The sequence below is a fragment of the Eriocheir sinensis genome, chromosome 17, assembly GCF_024679095.1.
Source record: "Eriocheir sinensis breed Jianghai 21 chromosome 17, ASM2467909v1, whole genome shotgun sequence".
In the NCBI taxonomy this organism is placed as follows: Eukaryota; Metazoa; Arthropoda; class Malacostraca; order Decapoda; family Varunidae; genus Eriocheir; species Eriocheir sinensis.
In genome coordinates this window covers 322501-342500 of record NC_066525.1, presented here as the reverse complement: position 1 = coordinate 342500, position 20000 = coordinate 322501, and the positions used below count along the sequence as shown (strand labels likewise).

Here is a 20000-nt window from a genome sequence, read left to right as displayed (position 1 = left end):
CTAGTAATGAGCCAACAGGCTTTCTGCTGCCTGCTAGTCCATGTTTCCATGTTTCCTCCTCCTCCTCCTCCTCCTCTTCCTCCTTCTCCTCTTATTCCTACTCCTACTACCTTTACTTTTTTTTTGCGTTTCTGCCTATGGCTTGGATAGGCTTTATTCGTGGGTCCTGATGGTCGGCCCCAGCTCTTTGGTGCGCAGGTAAGTGTTTATAGTGGCGCCTTCTTGCTTGGCTCATGCTGCCCCCCGGAGCTCATCCGTGGGCCTCCCTTTAGAGAGAGAATCTGGAGTCCGTGTTGATAGGTGGTCTTCAGGACAGCATGTGGGAAGTCTTAGGCCACTCGGCGGTGACTGAAAAATCCCAGCTGTGGCAGGATTCGAACCCACGTCCTCCTGTACACGGCGCCGGCACGCTAACCACTCAGCCTACTACTACTACCACTGATGCCTCAATTTACCGTAGTACAATGTGTTATAATTTTTGTGTATATATTTCATTAATGGTTCATCCTCTCCCACTCGACATTGGTCTGTTTCGGTAAATAAGTTTTGAAGCGTAGCCGAGTTTGTTTGGAGTAATTAACTAAACCGTGGGCATTTAATTACAAAAGTGTGGCCTCTGGACTCTCTCTCTCTCTCTCTCTCTCTCTCTCTCTCTCTCTCTCTCTCTCTCTCTCTCTCTCTCTCTCTCTCTCTCTCTCTCTCTCTCTCTCTCTCTCTCTCTCTCTCTCTCTCTCTCTCTCTCTCTCTCTCTCTCTCTCTCTCTCTCTCTCTCTCTCTCTCTCTCTCTCTCTCTCTCTCTCTCTCTCTCTCTCTCTCTCTCTCTCTCTCTCTCTCTCTCTCTCTCTCTCTCTCTCTCTCTCTCTCTCTCTCTCTCTCTCTCTCTCTCTCTCTCTCTCTCTCTCTCTCTCTCTCTCTCTCTCTCTCTCTCTCTCTCTCTCTCTCTCTCTCTCTCTCTCTCTCTCTCTCTCTCTCTCTCTCTCTCTCTCTCTCTCTCTCTCTCTCTCTCTCTCTCTCTCTCTCTCTCTCTCTCTCTCTCTCTCTCTCTCTCTCTCTCTCTCTCTCTCTCTCTCTCTCTCTCTCTCTCTCTCTCTCTCTCTCTCTCTCTCTCTCTCTCTCTCTCTCTCTCTCTCTCTCTCTCTCTCTCTCTCTCTCTCTCTCTCTCTCTCTCTCTCTCTCTCTCTCTCTCTCTCTCTCTCTCTCTCTCTCTCTCTCTCTCTCTCTCTCTCTCTCTCTCTCTCTCTCTCTCTCTCTCTCTCTCTCTCTCTCTCTCTCTCTCTCTCTCTCTCTCTCTCTCTCTCTCTCTCTCTCTCTCTCTCTCTCTCTCTCTCTCTCTCTGGTATGTGTGGTGGTGGTGATGGTAGTGGTGGTATATGGTGTTTCGTAGTTAGTTCTGACGGAAGGGGTGGTGGTGGTGGTGGTGGTGGTGGTGGTGGTGTTACTTGGCTTCATTTATTATTTTATTTGTTTCTACTGATTGTAATAAACGTAATGGTGGTGGTGGTGGTGGTGGTGGCGGTGGCGGTGTTACTGGGCTTCCATTCAATACTCTGTTCGTTGTTATTAGTTATGACCGTTTTGTTTGCAATAATGAGAATGAAACGAAACCCATGTCTCCCTATGAAGTAAAACACGCCTGAAACGCACAACAGAGGCGGCGATGGTCGACGGCAAGGGTCGTTTGGCAGTAGTGAGCGAGTTTCCGTCTTTAACACGCTTTTCCTACGGTGCTGTTGAGCTTGTATGTCTCAACCAGGCCTCTCAACCCTCTGAAGAAGAAGAGGATGAAGATTACACCGTGATTTTTGGGATGCAGTAAAGCCTTGCCGGCACCCGCGTCGCTGTCTCTGAAGAGGCTCTGACGGGCGTGTGTGAAAGTCGAGGGCTGCGGAGGCTCCTACAGGACACGGCTGCCTGTAATGCCGCAGATGACGCACCGCAGGGCATTAAAGTTTGACGGGACATTCACGCCGGGGTGTTCGTGGGCTATTTGGGTGTGGAAGGCCGCGGGGAACATAACACTGTCCTTGCAAGGGGGGGAACTGCGTTAGCCTGGGATTCTGACGCGTGTGTGTGTGTGTGTGTGTGTGTGTGTGTGTGAGAGAGAAGAAAAATGGTTGTAGTGTGATGGGTAAGAGAGGTGTTATGGGCGAGAAAGGGAAAAGAAAGAAGAATGAGGAAGGAGGAAAGGAGGAGAAGAGAGAGGAAGGAGGAGAAAGAGGAGGAGGAGGGATGTGTTAGGTGGTCCCGGCAGATGCCACCACCGGCCTTGTAACCAGAGAGCATGAATGAAAATTAATATTTGCTCCGCCACGCCGCATCGCCTCCTCCTTTTCCTCTTCCTCCTCCTCTTCCTCGTCCTCTTCTTCCTCTTCTTTCGCCTCCTCCCTTGTTCCTCTTGCTTCTCTGTCTCTCTTTCTTTATCGCCTCTTAATCTTCTCTCTCTTTCTTTTTTTATTTTCTCCATCTCTCTCTCTCTCTCTCTCTCTCTCTCTCTCTCTCTCTCTCTCTCTCTCTCTCTCTCTCTCTCTCTCTCTCTCTCTCTCTCTCTCTCTCTCTCTCTCTCTCTCTCTCTCTCTCTCTCTCTCTCTCTCTCTCTCTCTCTCTCTCTCTCTCTCTCTCTCTCTCTCTCTCTCTCTCTCTCTCTCTCTCTCTCTCTCTCTCTCTCTCTCTCTCTCTCTCTCTCTCTCTCTCTCTCCTTCTCTACCCTTCCTCTATCTCTTTCTCCTTCCTTTTTGGCCTGCTTCGTCTCTCCTCTTCCTCTTTCCATCTTTCTCTCTCCCTCAGCCCCCGCCTCCTCCTCTCTCTCTTTCCGCATTGTCAAAAAAATTCATCCCTCGTTCCCTTCACCCCCTCAAGAATTCCCCGCGGGCCTTCCCCTCAGCCTCCCCAGGGCCCCGACCCCCGCCCTCTGCCCCCGCGCCCCCGGCTGTCTCACTCCCTTTCTTCTTTCCATTTTCCCTCCCTCCTTCCCTCCCTCCCTCCCTCCCTCCTCGCCTTCCCTCACACCTTCCTCCATCTCATAAGAACGTAAAGAGTCTGTAAGAGGCCAGTTGGTTTATACAAGGCAGCTCCTGTAAGCCTATCCTCACCTTACCTCACTATCCATGAATTTATCCAACCTCCTTTTGAATGTATCTATGGTATTGGCGCTCACCACATGACTGCCAAGCCTGTTCCACTCATCCACCACTCTGTTAATTTTGGCACTCACAAATGACTGCTAAGCCTGTTCCACTAATCCACCACTCTGTTAGTATTGGCACTCACCACATTGCTACCAGGCCTGTTCCACTCATCCACCACTCTGTTAGTATTGGCACTCACCACATTGCTACCAGGCCTGTTCCACTTATCCACCACTCTGTTAGTATTGGCACTCACCACATTGCTACCAGGCCTGTTCCACTCATCCACCACTCTGTTAGTATTGGCACTCACCACATTGCTACCAGGCCTGTTCCACTTATCCACCACTCTGTTAGTATTGGCACTCACCACATTGCTACCAGGCCTGTTCCACTCATCCACCACTCTGTTAGTATTGGCACTCACCACATTACTGCCGAGCCTGTTCCACTCATCCACCACTCTGTTAGTACTGGCACTCATCACATGACTGCCAAGCCTGTTCCACTCATCCACCACTCTGTTAGTATTGGCACTCACAACATGACTGCCAAGCCTTTCTAGCTATCTATCTATCTTTCTATCTATATATCTGTCTGTCTATCTGTCACTTTTTTCTACGGTGCACAACACGAAATGAATCCCCGAATCTGACACAAGGTACTGGTGCCCCGAGAGAGAGAGGGAGGGAGAGGAGGGAGGGAGAATGGGAGGGAATCTTGAGGGCCTGGACGCGATACAAAGGAGGTGTTTACGCAATGTCGCTCCGGGGCTCTCGAGTAAGTCCCGCGTGAACAGATGCCGCGCCGCCCTCCCCACGACACCTGACGCCGAGGCTATTTGATATCTGGCTACCACCGCTACCACCACCTAACCAGTCATACAGTCAGTCAGTCAGCCACTCAGTTAGCCATGCACAGACTTAGCCAGCCAGTCAGTTAGTCAGTCAGCCAGTCAGTCAGTCAGTTAGCCACTCCGCCCACGCTCTCAAATCATCGTATATTCTTCTCTTTGCTAACTCTTTTTACTGTTGATTTACGGCAGAGTGATGTATTGCTCCCGTGTTTCTCTCTCTCTCTCTCTCTCTCTCTCTCTCTCTCTCTCTCTCTCTCTCTCTCTCTCTCTCTCTCTCTCTCTCTCTCTCTCTCTCTCTCTCTCTCTCTCTCTCTCTCTCTCTCTCTCTCTCTCTCTCTCTCTCTCTCTCTCTCTCTCTCTCTCTCTCTCTCTCTCTCTCTCTCTCTCTCTCTCTCTCTCTCTCTCTCTCTCTCTCTCTCTCTCTCTCTCTCTCTCTCTCTCTCTCTCTCTCTCTCTCTCTCTCTCTCTCTCTCTCTCTCTCTCTCTCTCTCTCTCTCTCTCTCTCTCTCTCTCTCTCTCTCTCTCTCTCTCTCTCTCTCTCTCTCTCTCTCTCTCGCTGACATACACGATAAAAAACGAAACTTGATTAAGAGTTTTATACGATGTGTGAGAGAGAGAGAGCGGGAGGAGGTTTATATGAATGCGAAAGGAAAAAAGAATACGAGTCACTGTTTATGTGTGTGTGTATGTGTGTGTGTGTGTGTGTGTGTGTGTGTGTGTGTGTGTGTGTGTGTAAAAGAGAGAAAGAGAGAGAGAGCATATACTACAGAGTGAAGGAAAACATACTAACATACTCTCCTCCTCCTCCTCCTCCTCCTCCTCCTCCTCCCCCTCCTCCTCGTCCTGAAGGGCTACCATCTACTGGGTGAGGAACGTCGAGTGTGTCAAGGGAACGGCGAGTGGGCAGCTTCCCCTCCCGAGTGCCGCGAGAACTGTAAGTATTGGGTGACCTCACGTTCTTCCCTTCCTTACGTTCATTTTTTGTGCCTTACGTTCCTTCATTTCTTTTTTACGTTCCTGTTTTGTGAAGAGAGAGATTCGTTTTCAGTTTCATCCTTTCTTGCTTTCTTGCTTTCTTTCTTTCTTTCTTTCTTCCTTCCTTTCTTTCTTCCTTCCATTCCTGTTTTTATTTCTTTGTTCCTTTTTTATTTGATTCTCGTTCCTTCCTTCCTTCCTTCCTTCCGTTCTTCCTTCCTTCTTTCCGTCCTTCCTTCCTTCTTTCCTTCCTTCATTCATTCATTCATTCATACATTCATTCCTTTCTTTCTTTCTTCCTTTTTTCCTTCCTTCCTTTCTTTCTTTCTTTCTTTCTTTCTTCCTTCCTTCCTTCCTTCCTTTCTTCCTTCCTTCCTTCCTTTCATCTTTTCTGGTTTCCCTTCCTTCTTTCCTCTCTCCTCTGTCTATCTTTCCTCCCTCTCTCTCTCTTTCCCGCTCACCATTCTTCCTTCCCTACTCCTTCTCTCTTTCCCTTCCTTTCTCTTCCTTCCCTCCACTTAATTTCACCGGAAGACACTTGGGAATTGGTTCTTTCCCCTCCCGTTTCTCCTCCTATCTCTCTCTCTCTCTTGCTATCTCTCTCTCTCTCTACGTCTTTTTACGACATGTGCTTCTCTTTCTCTTCTTAATCCTTATGTATCTCCCTCTCTCTCTCCCCCCTCTCTCTCTCTCTCTCCTCCTCTCTCTCCCTCTCTCTCCTCTTCTTCTTATCTCTCTTTCTCCAGTTCCTTTGTTTAGTTTTAATGTTTTTTTTTCGTTTCCCTTCTCTTTCGTTTAAACTTTTCGAATCATTAAATACTTCTTCTTCTTCTTCTTCTTCTTCTTCTTCTTCTTCTTCTCCTCCTCCTCTTCTTCTTCTACCTCCTCCTCTTTCTTGTTCTTGTTCGTGTTCTTCCTCTGTGTGTGTGTGTGTGTGTGTGTGTGTGTGTGTGTGTGTGTGTGTGTGTGTGTGTGTGTGTGTGTGTGTGTGTGTGTGTTAGTTCCCTCCCTCCCTCCCTCCCTCCCTCCCTCCCTTCCCCCCTTTATTATAACTTTTTTGTATTTTCCAATTTATCTCCTCGGAAAAAAATGTGTATCCCTTCTCTTTTTTTCCTTCTTTTTTTCAACCTCTTGCACACTTATTTTCCCCTCCCTCACTTTTCCTCCCCTCCCCCCTACCTCTCCTCCTCCTCCCCTTCCTCTCCTCCTCCTCCTTTTTTATCTCTCCCTTGCTAACTCTCTCTTTCTCTCTTTTTCTCTCTCCCTTATCCTCGTTTCCTTCCTTCTTCCTTCCTTCGTTCTTTTATCTCTCGTTCTTTTTTTTTTTTTGCTTAGTTTTGACGTTCTTCTTTTCTTTTCCCCGTTCTTTCTGTCTCTCTCTCTCTTTCTTTCCCTCCCTTCCTTCCTTCCTTCGTTCCCTTTATTTCCTCCTTCCTTTGTTGGTAATAAAGCTCTTATCTCGTTTGTTTCCTTCCTTCTTCTTTTCTCTTTCATGTTATTTTCTTTTCCTCCATTTTTTATTTCGTTTATTCCTTTCTTTTTCCTCCTTCTCTCTCTCTCTCTTCTTTCCTGTTCTTTTCTCTTGTTTCCCTTTCTTTCTTTCTTTTCCTCTACTTCGCTAACACTTTCGATCTCCCTCTTTCTCTTCCATCTTTCTTGTGCCTTCCTCTGCAGTCCCTTCCTTCCCCTTCTTCTATAACTAACATCTTTATCTTTCTCTCTCTCTTCCTTCTTTCCCCACCCTCTTCAATCCCTTCCTTCCCTCCTTCCATAACTAACATCTTTATCTCACTCCCTCCCTCTCTCCCTCCCTCATTTACAACCTCCTTCCTTGCCTTAACCAGCTCCTTCACGGCTCTTGGGTAAATATTCCATTATATCTCTCCTCTCTTATCCTCTCGTGCTGAACAAAAAGTGCGATTACCAATTATGGCCGCCTGCGTGACTCCCTTCAACCGCCATCTCCCACGCCGTCCCATACAGAATAATCGGGTTGTCAGTGTGCGCGCGTGTGTGTGTGTGTGCGTGTGTGTGTGAGAGAGTGTGTTGGCTAAACCTTCCCTTCTCCTGGCCCTCCCGTGCTCCCCAGAAAGTGTGTGTGTGTATGTGTGTGTGTGTGTGTGAGAGAGAGAGAGTGAGGGAGAGAGTGTGTCAGCTGAACCTTCCCCTCTCCTGGCCCTCCCGTGCTCCCAGAAAGTGTGTGTGTGTTTGTTACAAGCATCCCAGTAAACTCCTCTCTCCAACCTGTCTTTCCTTATCTAAGCTTGTGAATTAAGAAAAACTTGTTCAGTCTATCTTTTCCTGCTTTTTCTTTCAATTTTTTTCTATCCTAAGCATGCCAATACATTTTTCCTTCACTTTTTTCCTCCCTATCCTAGTCTGCCACGCGAGGAAAACTTGTGTTGTCTTTGTTTTCCTTTATTTTTCTTCCTTCCCTCTCTTACACACTTCTTTTTTCTTCGTTTTATTCCTTTGGTATTCTTTGATTTCTTCTTTCTTTCATGTTTCCATCGTTCTAAATTTCTTTCGTTTTTCTTTCTTTTCTTCCTCCCTCGCTAAAACACTTCTTATCTTCCTCGCCTCCTTCCTTCGTTTTTTCCCTTCTTTTGTTCTCTCCCTTCCTTCGTTCTTTTTATCTCTCTCTGGTTAACACATTTCTTACTTTCCTCTCTTCCTTCCATCGTTCTTTTCCTTCCTTCTTTCCCTTTCTCCATCCTTCGCTAACACACGTCCTTTCTTCGTTCTATCCCCTCCTTCTTCCTCCCTTTTTGCACCTCCCATTTCTCTGACAGATCTCCCACCCTTTGTTTTCCATCCGCCAGTGTACTGCACCAACCCGCCGATCATCGCACACGCTCGCCACGACGGCATCGAATCCAGGACGAGGTTCGAGGTCAACCACACCCTGAAATATGCGTGCGAGGAAGGTTACTCCACGCGCGGCTTCGACGTGGCCAAGTGCTTCCTCTACAATAACACGATGCAGTGGTTCGGCCCGGAGATCGTGTGCCACCGTGAGTACAGAAGGGATGGTGTGATGGGTCTTGCTTTCTTTATAACTTCTTAGCTGTTTCCTTTGGTTTCATTCATTCCTTTAAGTTATAGGATGTGTTTAAAGTCTGGTACCTTAAGTAGGGAAAGGATGGTGTGTTGGGCAATACTTTCTTTCTTACTTCTTAGCTGTTTCCTTTGCTGTCATTCATTCCTTTAAGTTATAGGATGTGTTTAAAGTCTGGTACCTTAAGTAGGGAAGGGATGGTGTGTTGGACCTTGCTTTGGTTCTCTTTTCGTAGCTGTTTTTTTTCCTTTTCCCTTCCTTCCTTTACTCTATAGGATGTGTTTGAAGTCTAGTAGCTTGAGTAGGAAAGGGTGGTATGTTGGGTCTTGTCTCTCTCTCTCTCTCTCTCTCTCTCTCTCTCTCTCTCTCTCTCTCTCTCTCTCTCTCTCTCTCTCTCTCTCTCTCTCTCTCTCTCTCTCTCTCTCTCTCTCTCTCTCTCTCTCTCTCTCTCTCTCTCTCTCTCTCTCTCTCTCTCCTCTCTCTCTCTCTCTCTCTCTCTCTCTCTCTCTCTCTCTCTCTCTCTCTCTCTCTCTCTCTCTCTCTCTCTCTCTCTCTCTCTCTTATTTCTTAGGTATTTCCTTCTTTTTCCTTCTTTCCTCTCCCTCTTTTTCCTCTCTTGATATGTTATGCTTTTCTTATTTCGCCTTTCTTCCTTCTTTCCTCCCTCTCATCCTCCCCCTCCTTCCTTTCCTTTCCCCTGTCGATTCTGGCAAAATATTCCTCCTCCCGTCTACATGAAGATGAATATTTTGTTAGGGCGTGTATATGTTGACGTCCAGTGCCTCCCTTTCCCTCTCTTTTCTTCGTTACAGGCTATCTCTCTCCTCCTCCTCCTCCTTCTCCTCCTACTACTACTACTCCTACTCCTCCATCCTTCTCTGTGGTTTGGTCAAAGATTCCCCTTGTGTGTGTGTGTGTGTGTGTGTGTGTGTGTGTGTGTGTGTGTGTGTGTGTGTGTGTGTGTGTGTGTGTATGTGGAGATGGATAGTTTGTCAGTGTGTGGATTCATGGTGGGGTGTTGTACCTAGATCCTTCCTTTCGGGTTGGATGGGGTAGTTTATGAATTCTTCGGGTTTTTTTATGACGTCAAGTTCATGTAATACCTTTGTCAATAAACTACCTAACTATTTATTGTCAGCGTGTGTTGTGTGTGTTGCTAGATAGAGTGTAGCATAAAAATCCTTGTGTTTGTGAGTACAGTGTGTCAGGGGAAATATTTGGGAGGGTCAGTAATGTAAATATGGGTGGCTGTGTCCGTAGATTTTACCGCGTCACTATCAGGGTTACGCCTCGCCTGTACCACACTTTTTTGTTTGTAGGCTTCGGAAAGTTAGTGGCAGTTTGATGGAAATCGTGCTGAAAAATCTTCTGCCTGTCAGTTGGCTGATGATAAACGTGGCGGGAGATGGCCGGAGAATTTATGTTGTTGAATTAGATATTTGTTAACTTGTGTAGGTTCCAAAAAGCTATTGAGAATTATTTGTAGTTGTATTTCTTACTAAATACGAACATTTTGAGGGCAATTGATGGTTCTACTACTCCTACTACTACTACTACTACTACTACTACTACAAAGACCTCACCACCATAAGTCCTCATCCCCATTCACACCCTTGACCCCCTTCCCTGTGTCTCGCCTCGCCGCAGCCAAAGAGTGCGGCGACCCGGGTGAGATCCTGAACGGCTTCAAGGAGGACGGCTGCTTCCACTACGACTGCCGCGTCTCCTACCACTGCCGGCCGGGCTTCGAGATGGAGGGACGAAATGTATACCGCTGCCACCAGGACGGGACGTGGATGCCGCGGGAACTGCCCAACTGCAAACGTAAGACTGAGCACTTACTGATACGCTGGGCAGGACAGAGCAAGGCAAGGGAGGGGAGGGGAGGAAAGGGACGATAGGCTGTGAGTAAATAAATGACCCTGGACCCCGTGAGAGCTGTCCAACTGCAAACGTAAGGGTGGATACACATACTGATACGCTGGGCAGGACAGAGCAAGTCAAGGGAGGGGAGGAATGAAAAGGGACAATAGGCTCTGAGTAAATTAGTGATCTTGGACCCCTTGAGAGCTGCCCAACTGCAAACGTAATGCCTGATACACATACTGATACGCTGGGCAGGGCAGGGCAAGGCAAGGGAGGGAGAGAAAGAGAAGTGATGATACATAACACCCCAATAATCTGTCTTTCCCTTCCTCCTTCTTCCCCAAACCTCATCCTATGCTCTAATTTTTCCTTCATCCTTCTCTCCCAAACCTCCTCATATTCAGAACACCCCAATAATATGACTTTTCCTTCCTCCATCTCCGTACCAGCTATCCAGTGTGACATCCCGGACAACCCGCGCCACGGAAAGGCCAGCTTCAACTCCGTCTTCTACAACGCCGTGGTCACCTACTCCTGCGATTACGGCTACATGATCGTGGGCCCAGAGACACGGCGCTGCGGCCCCGACAGGGAGTGGAGCGGCGTGACCCCCTCGTGCAAAGGTAACGAGGAGGGGGGGGCTGTCTGTCTGTATGTATGTATGTTTTTTTTTTTTTTTTTTACAGCAAAACAACAATTATAACATCAATAACTACTACTACTACAACTGCTACTACTACTATTACTTCTACTACTACTACTACTACTACTACTACTACTACTACTACTATTACAACTACTACTACTACTACTACTACTACTACTACTACTACTACTACTACTACTACCGAAAACCCTTTTGTATATATATATATATATATATATATATATATATATATATATATATATATATATATATATATATATATATATATATATATATATATATATATCCTCTCTCTCTCTCTCTCTCTGTCTCTCTCTCTCTCTCTCTCTCTCTCTCTCTCTCTCTCTCTCTCTCTCTCTCTCTCTCTCTCTCTCTCTCTCTCTCTCTCTCTCTCTCTCTCTCTCTCTCTCTCTGTCTCTCTCTCTCTCTCTCTCTCTCTCTCTCTCTCTCTCTCTCTCTCTCTCTCTCTCTCTCTCTCTCTCTCTCTCTCTCTCTCTCTCTCTCTCTCTCTCTCTCTCTCTCTCTCTCTCTCTCTCTCTCTCTCTCTCTCTCTCTCTCTCTCTCTCTCTCTCTCTCTCTCTCTCTCTCTCTCTCTCTCTCTCTCTCTCTCTCTCTCTCTCTCTCTCTCTCTCTCTCTCTCTCTCTCTCTCTCTCTCTCTCTCTCTCTCTCTCTCTCTCTCTCTCTCTCTCTCTCTCTCTCTCTCTCTCTCTCTCTCTCTCTCTCTCTCTCTCTCTCTCTCTCTCTCTCTCTCTCTCTCTCTCTCTCTCTCTCTCTCTCTCTCTCTCTCTCTCTCTCTCTCTCTCTCTCTCTCTCTCTCTCTCTCTCTCTCTCTCTCTCTCTCTCTCTCTCTCTCTCTCTCTCTCTCTCTCTCTCTCTCTCTCTCTCTCTCTCTCTCTCTTCGTTGATTTGCTTTTTTTGTGTTTTATGTTTTGGTTTTCTTCGGTTTTGTTTTTCCACTTGCTTTTTTTGGCATATTTTTCACGGAACACAATTATACAGAAAGGAGTTTGGGAGTTGTCAAAGTTGTACCTCAATTCCTTCCTTCCTTCTCTCTTTCTCTTTGTTGCTTCTGGGTTTTTTTTCCTATGTTTTCTGTTCGGTTCTGGTTCGTGTTTGTCATTTTTTTTTAACACGTAACGTAATTCAAATATAAGTTTCCGAGGCAATTCTTTTCACGTCACATAACTCAGAAATCAGAAGAAACACGGGACACTGACCTCTGCAACCCCTCCTTTTCCTTTCATTTCTCTGTGTGTTTTCCCTGAGATGACATTTTTCCACACGCACAGTTCAAATATGAGTTTCCGAGGCATTTTTTTCACGTCACATAACTCAGAAATCAGAAGAAACACAGGACTCTGACCTCTGCAATCCCTCCTTTTCCTTTCATTTCTCTGTGTGTTTTCTCTGAGATGACATTTTTCCACACGCACAGTTCAAATATGAGTTTCCGAGGCATTTTTTTTTTCAAGTCACACAACTCAGAAATCGCTTCACGGGACACTGACCTCTGCAACCCCTTTTTCCTTCCATTTCTCTTTGTTTCCATTAGTTCATTTTTTTTCACACGGCACAGTTCAAAAATTAGTTTCCTACACATTTTTTCACGTCACATAACTTAGAAATTGGTTCACGAGACACTGACCTCTGCAAACCCTTCTTTTCCTTTCGTTTCTTTTATGCTTTCCTTAAGTCCACATTTTTTTCACACGGCACAGTTCAAAAATTAGTTTCCGAGGTTTTATTTTCAAGTCACACAACTCAGAAATCGGTTCACGGAACACTGACCACTGCAACCCCTTTTTTCCTTCCATTTCTCTCTGTGTTTTCCCTGAGTTCACATCACAGTTCAAAAATTACTTTCCGAGGCATTTTTTTCACGTCACACAACTCAGAAATCAGAACGCGAGACATTTGGCATCTGTAACTCCTCTTTTTCCGTCCATTTCTCTCTGTGTCTTCCCTGAGTTCAAATCACAGTTCAAAAATTAGCTTCCGAGGCATTTTTTTTCACATCACACAACTCAGAAATCAGATCACGAGACACTGACCGCCCCAACCCTTTCTTTCGTCTATCTCTCTCTCTGCGTTTTCCCCGCCAGAGATCGACTGCGGGCACCCTGGCATCCTGCACAACGGGCGGCTGGAGGGGACGTACACCTCCTACAACTACGGCACCGAGATCCGCTTCGTCTGCAACGATAACATGAAGTACGAGGGCTACCATGACCGCCGCACCGTCTGCCAGAAGAACGGCACCTGGTCCAACCCGCTGCCCAAGTGTCTGGGTGAGAGAGAGAGATAGATAGATAGATTGAGAGAGAGAGAGAGAGAGAGAGAGCGTATGAGTGTGTGTATATATGTGTCTTTCAAGTGGGATACAGACTGCGGGGAGACCAAACAGAAGTATTTAAATGGATTAGGGGGGACTGACAAAGGGGATACTGAAGTACTTATGTTAAGACCCGTAGCAGTGAATACAAGTCCATTGAAATCAGGTTCAAGGAGACGGGCAAAAAACGGGTTTATGAATGGGGCGGCGATGAATGGAAGTAATTAAAAGATGTGTGGGGTGTGGCGGACGGTGGTCAATATCTGGTTCTCAGGAGCTCTCGCGTGCGGGCAGACTGGCTTCGGGTAGTCTCCTCAGGTCCTTCGGTATCCGTTTTTGCATCATTTTGTTCATTTCCCCACACCCTTGAAGTCCCTCAGGAGCTCTATCGTGTAGGCAGACTGGGTCCATGGCGTCTCCTCATGTCCTCTCGTAGTCATCTTTGCATCATTTTGTTCATTTCCCCACACCCTTGAAGCCTCTCAGGAGCTCTCTCGTGTAGGCAGACTGGGTCCATGGCGTCTCCTCATGTTCTTCCGTATCCGTTTTTCCATTCTATTTTTCATTTCCCCACACCCTTGCAGTCCCTCAGGAGCTCTCTCGTGTAGGCAGACAGGGTCCATGTAGTCTCCTCATGTCCTTCCGAATCAAATTTTGGGTCCTTCTATATTTTCCCCACCCCCTTGAAGTCCCTCCTCGCTGCCTCTATGGGAAATATAACTCTCAGGGTGCTGCCACTTGTATCCCACGCCCCACGGACAGACAAGGGTGACGCAGCACTCTAATGCACGTGCTCGCTAGGGTCGAACTATTTAATGAGTTCGATGTGGTGTCGTAAATCAAAATCAATCCTGTATAGTTCTGTTGCCGTTGATCTCCGTCACCGATAGCCATTTGTCACATGTGCCGCAATGCGTTAGTTTGCAAAGGTTACACATTGTTGCATTTGTTTCATTTTTACGGTGAGTTGTGCCTCGTTTTGACATATAAGCTTTGCACAAAAGGCGTAAGCGGCGAGAGAATGGGGAGAAGAGGGAGTGAGGCGGCAGATGTAGACTGTGAGAGAGAACCAGATTACCTTGGCGAGGATTGGTTGCAATGGCAAACACTTCAGCCACCAGGAGCCAAGCAAACAGTGATGGGCAGAGGGGCAACCCCTGCAGGATTAGGTAGAGGAGCCACGCACTCTGTGTTAGGTAGCGTTGGCTGCGTCCGTGTGCGCCCGCCCTGCTTGTGTCCCTGACGGCCACCGCGCCTCCCCCCGCAGCCCCGTGCATCGTGCCCACCGTGGAGAACGGCCGCCTCACCAACGAGTCTCAGGCGGGCACGCTGGTGCCGCACGGGAGCGTCATCCGCGTGGTGTGCAACAAGACCTACGAGCCGTCCTTCACCAGCGTGCCCTCCGCCTGCTACAACGGCACCTGGACACACTACCCGCACTGCGAGCCAGGTGAGGCCCGACCCACGACCTGCACGCATGCTTCTAGGACTTCCTTCCCCGTGCCTGCCATCATGAATTACATGTTACAGCATTTATCCAACATTTTCAGAATTCTTAGATTAATATATATATATATATATATATATATATATATATATATATATATATATATATATATATATATATATATATATATATATATATATATATATATATATATATATATATATATATATATATATATATATATATATATATATATATATATATATATATATATATATATATATATATATATATATATATATATATATATATATATATATATATATATATATATATCATTATTGCATCCGCATCCAATATAAGCTCCTTTGTGACTCAGCACGGTGCAAGAAGCTACCTCGGCGCCCCCGCAACGGCATGGTGATCGCGCCGCGCACGGCCCACGGCATGCTGGCACGCTTCCGCTGCAAGGACGGCTACATCCTCAAGGGCGCGGTCACCACCAAGTGTCACTTCGGCAAGTGGACGGGCCGCATCCCCTGGTGCAAAGTAGGTCAGTCCCACAACCAAGGCGCTCTCGTAAGGGTCACATAAGGTCACTGGGTGTGGAGCTGAGTGAAATTACTTCCTTCATATTAACTTGTGTCTCAGTGTCTCAGTGTGATGACCTCTGAGGGGAACACAGGGGTCACGGAGCCTCATGTGGTGCCCCGCCTAACGCTGCCTGTCTGTGTGTCGCCAGTGTACTGCCCCTTCCCCGGCTACCTGGCTGATGGCCGCGTGCTGCTGGTGGGCAACATGGGCATGTACATCTACCGCCCCTACGTCAGGAAGGTTGGTGGGCCGCTGGGACGCGAGGCTTACGCAATAATACCATATTTTATAGATATCTGCAAGCATGTTCTCATACGGATGCGTCCTTATATAACTCTACTACTACTTTATTTCTCTTACACACGTGCCCTAAATATTTGGTTCACTGCACGCAAACAGCCTCATGTCGTATTCTTTCCAGGAGAACATCAGTGCTACATCGTTTGCCCGATAAACTTGTCGAAAACACTCATATATATGTCTTTTATTGGTAACTGCAGTGGTTCTTTCTCTCTCTTATCGGCGTACATTTAAACTACGAAAATCTCTACCCTCTTGAATCTACTCCTCACGTAACAACTCCTAGTTCAACAACTCACCCAACTAACAAACAACAAACATTTACATGCATGCTTTAGAGGTCTCCAACGGTCCCTTAACTTCTAAATATCTCCCCTCTTAAACTTACTCCTCACCCAACAACCCTTAGCACTACAAAACACCATTACCACTACTAACAAACACTTTTATACATGCTTCCTTAGAGATCTCCAACGGTCCCATAACCTCTAAATCACTACCCTTTTAATTAATACTATTCCTCACCTAAGCAACTCTAGTACTACAATCCACAATGGTCCCTCAGTTCCCAAACACACATACAGTACACAGAGTAGGTCAGGTTCACGCCGTCACCCGTCACTGTTAAAATGCCTCGCCTGGTCTCTTAGCTTCCCCCGAACACTTCTCGCAGCTTCTTCAAGACCTCTCGACTTTCTTTAACTTATATCCCGCCTCCCGCTTGGCTTGTTTTGTCTCGTCTCCCCGCCCTGCATTTGCGTTCTTCTGCCTTCCTTCCTTCCTACCTTTCTTTCCTTCTTTCCTTCATTCCTACCTTCCTTCCTTTCTTTCCTTCTTCCTTTCCTTCCTTCCTTCCTACCTTTCTTTCCTTCTTCCTTTCCCTCATTCCTTCCTATCTTTCTTTCCCTCGATCCTTCATTCCTACCTTCCTTCCTTTCTTTCCTTCTTCCTTTCCTTCCTTCCTTCCTACCTTTCTTTCCTTCTTTCCTTCATTCCTTCATTCCTACCTTTCTTTCCTTCTTTCCTTCATTCCTTCCTTCCTACCTTTCTTTCCTTCTTTTCTTCATTCCTTCCTTCCTACCTTTCTTTCCTTCATTCCTTCCTTCCTTCCTTTCTTTCCTTCTTCCCTTCATTCTTTCCTTCCTTCCTTTCTTTCCCTCGATCCTTCATTCCTACCTTCCTTCCTTTCTTTAGTTCTTCCTTTCCTTCCTTCCTTCCTTCCTTTCTTTCCTTCTTTCCTTCCTTCATTCATTCATTCATTCATCATTTTTCTTCTTCTGTCACTTACTTGCTTTACATTTTTTCTCATTTTTCTTTCTTTTTTATCATTTTCCAGTCACTCCTTTTTTAACGCCACTTTTAACATATTTATTTTTTACGCCGCTCGTCCGCTCGTCGTTTCACTTTTTTTTTCTCTTTCTCTCTTCAGTAATTTCTTTTTAGCTTTTTCCTCTCATCCCTTTTATTTGTTTATATAATTATTCTCCTTTTATCATTTTCGTTCCTTAATTCTTTCTTTTTTCAATATCATTCCAGGTCCGACTCATTGACAAGCTTCTCTTCCTCTTCTTCCTCTTCTTCCTCCTCCTCCTCTTTTTCCTCCTCACCATAGCTCTTTTAACCTACCTTTGTCATTCCTCCTCTTTCATCTACTATCTATCTATCCACCTGTCCATCTATCTGTCTATCTATCTATCTATCTCTATCTATGTCTATCTCAACTATTCCTGAAAACTCCAATATTTTTCTCTCTTCCTCTCCCCTCGTTGTGTATCCCTCCTCCTCCTCCTCCTCCTCCTCCTCCTCCTCCTCTTCTTTTTTCTCTCCCGCTATTCACCGCTCTATTGACTCCTCCACCTTTTCTCTCCACCTCCCTCCACTCATTACCTAAAAGCCTCCTGGTACGCATTCCCCTTCATCTCTCTCTCCCTCCCTCTCTCCCTCCCTCTCCCTCTCTCTGTCTTTGCCTCCCTTACCTCTCCTTCTCTCTCCCTTCCTTCCTATCATTCTTTCTTAACTCTGTATTTATCTATCACAAAAGAATAGAAGAATAAATTAAAATAAAATAAAATATAATAAAACTGAAAAGCGCCGAAAAACAAATGAAGATAAACTAATAATGAGAGAGAGAGAGAGAGAGAGAGAGAGAGAGAGAGAGAGAATTAGAGAGAGAAAAAAAGAGAGGGGATAAAATGTTACACGGATAATCAAATGAGTGATGTTGACAGGACAAAAGAGAGAGAGAGAGAGAGAGAGAGAGAGAGAGAGAGAGAGAGAGAGAGAGAGAGAGAGAGACACGCAGATAGACAGACAGAAACAGAGAGGATAAAAGCGCGGAAAAATTATCTAAAACGCTTCAACGCAAAAGGAAATAAAAAAAAAATGACAACCTCTCCACCCAAATCCCCCCACACAACCCCCTTCCAATCCATCCCCCACACAACCCCCTACACACACAACCTCTTCCTAATCCACCCCTACATACAACCCCTACACACAACCCTTTCCCGTCCAACCCCACACAACCCTTTCCCGTCCAACAACACACAACCCCTCCTATACACACAACCTCTACCCCTCCCCTCCCTCAGCCACCTCCCTACTCTCATCTCATCTCTCCAAGCATCATTCCAGCCTCTCATCTCTCGGCCCCAGGTGCGCAATGACCGCCGCATCAGGTACGAGTGCAACAAGGGCTACTACCTGTCCTCCGGCCCGCCTGGAGCCACCTGCGTCGCCGGGAAGTGGAGTCCCAGCGCCATGCCCAGGTGAGAGTCGCGACGCACACACGAACACACACATATACCTACCTGTTTGTTTCATTGTTTGTTTGTTTTTCTCTCTCTCTTTAGTCTTGATCGTGTTTTTTTCTTCTCCTGTTTTTGTTTTTCGTTTTCTTCTTTTTCTTCTTTTTCTTTTCTTCTTCTTCAGACGTAATTATTTCTGTGTCTGTTTCTGTTTTTGTCTGTCTGTCTCTCTCTGTCTTTCTCTCTCCCTCTTTATCTATCTGTCTATCTATCTATCTATCTATCTATCTATCTATTGTGGTTCGTGTGAGGGGAAAGGTGTTATAGAGAGAGAGACAGAGATAGAGAGAGAGAGAGAGAGACCAGAGTGAGAGTGAGAGCAGTGGAAAACTTTATGTATGCTTGTTTATTTGAATATGTCCAGTTAAATTGTAGAGCGTAGCATATGTATATTTTCATGCGTCTGTGTTTATTCATACGAACCAGACCCAACCCGCCCCAGCGCGTCCAGGCAGGCAAGCATTTCAACGTTATCCTGTAGCTAAAAATTTTCGCTTTGTTTTTCCATGCTTCCGTCAGCTACTTAATGGGGACTCTCTCTCTATCTCTCTCTCTCTCTCTCTCTCTCTCTCTCTCTCTCTCTCTCTCTCTCTCTCTCTCTCTCTCTCTCTCTCTCTCTCTCTCTCTCTCTCTCTCTCTCTCTCTCTCTCTCTCTCTCTCTCTCTCTCTCTCTCTCTCTCTCTCTCTCTCTCTCTCTCTCTCTCTATCTCTCTCTCTCTCTCTCTCTCTCTCTCTCTCTCTCTCTCTCTCTCTCTCTCTCTCTCTCTCTCTCTCTCTCTCTCTCTCTCTCTCTCTCTCTCTCTCTCTCTCTCTCTCTCTCTCTCTCTCTCTCTCTCTCTCTCGTCTTCCTCCTCCTCCTTCTCCTCCTTTCTTTCTCTCTCTCTTTCTCTTCTCCTCCTTCTCCTCCTCCTCCTACTCCCCTTACTTCCCTCTTTCCCTCCTATATCATTTTCCTTGCCTTCTTCCCTCTCTCGTCTTCCTCCTCCACCTCCTCTTCTCTTTCTCTCCCTCTTATCCTCCTCCTCCTCCTTCTTCCCTCTTTCTCTTCCTTTCTCCCTCCTTTCCTTTCCTCCCTTTCTTCAGTTTCTTTATCCTTTTAAATTTTCACTCTTGTTTTCCACGATTGCGTCGGCTACTTAAATGAAAACTTGCAGTTGTATTTAAGGGGGCTCTCGAAATATGAATTTTTAGCCTGTGTCGAGTGATACTGAATGCTCTTAAGGGGGAAAATACGAGGAGTTGAAGTCGATATTATAGTTTGGGTTTATTTATTTTTTATTGATGTCTTGGTTAAGTGATTCAATCCTTATATTTAAATGGGTTCTCGAAAGGTGGATTTTTAACCTGTGTCGAGTGCTACTGAATGCTCTTAAGGGGGAAATAAGAGGAGTTAAACTCGATGTTGTGGTTCGGTGTTGTCTATTTTTATTTAGGTGAATCATTCCTTAGTCTAAACATTACTTGTGTTCTTCAGGGCAAAGGGAAATACGTTAACGTAAATTCAGTATAAGAACAGTTACCGCCTGATACATCTTCATTAAGGTCTTAGTTACGAGCGCCACTCATTACTTTATTCCAATTATTCTAAGTGTTATTTATGATCTCCAGGGCAAAGGGAAAAAAGTTAAGGGGATATTTAGTGTAAGTTCTGGGTTACGAGCGTCATTATTCCTTATTATAAACGTTACTTGTGTTTTTCAGGGCTGCTTTTTGTCAAATTCCTTGCCTGCTTCCCCTCCTCTCTCTCTCTCTTTCTCTTTCTCTCTCTGTCTCATCCTCATCCTCATCCTCCTTGTCCTCCAGAATTACGAACTTGTCTTATATCAAGGTGTTCACAGGTGGAGGTAACTGATTTTCTTCCTCCCTCATAGACTTACGTTATCGAGTCTCCCTTATCCAGGTGTCCACGGTGATAGGGAACTGATGGCCCACTTCCTATTTGCTCACTGAGTCACGTAGTCGAGAGGCACGT

At 45.9% G+C, this 20000-nt stretch overlaps 1 protein-coding gene across 3 annotated transcripts in view; it reads left to right on the top strand.

The window, feature by feature from the left end:
* LOC126999691 (uncharacterized) overlaps positions 1-20000 on the top strand; it is an 84858-nt gene that overhangs the window by 48611 nt on the left and 16247 nt on the right. For all 3 annotated transcript variants that reach the window (XM_050862429.1, XM_050862428.1, XM_050862427.1), the window contains exons 5-13: positions 4831-4915; positions 7779-7970; positions 9662-9838; positions 10330-10503; positions 12651-12836; positions 14148-14330; positions 14707-14880; positions 15070-15161; positions 17877-17989. In XM_050862429.1, coding sequence (XP_050718386.1) covers positions 4831-4915; positions 7779-7970; positions 9662-9838; positions 10330-10503; positions 12651-12836; positions 14148-14330; positions 14707-14880; positions 15070-15161; positions 17877-17989 — 1376 coding nt within the window. The remainder of the gene's footprint in view (positions 1-4830; positions 4916-7778; positions 7971-9661; positions 9839-10329; positions 10504-12650; positions 12837-14147; positions 14331-14706; positions 14881-15069; positions 15162-17876; positions 17990-20000) is intronic.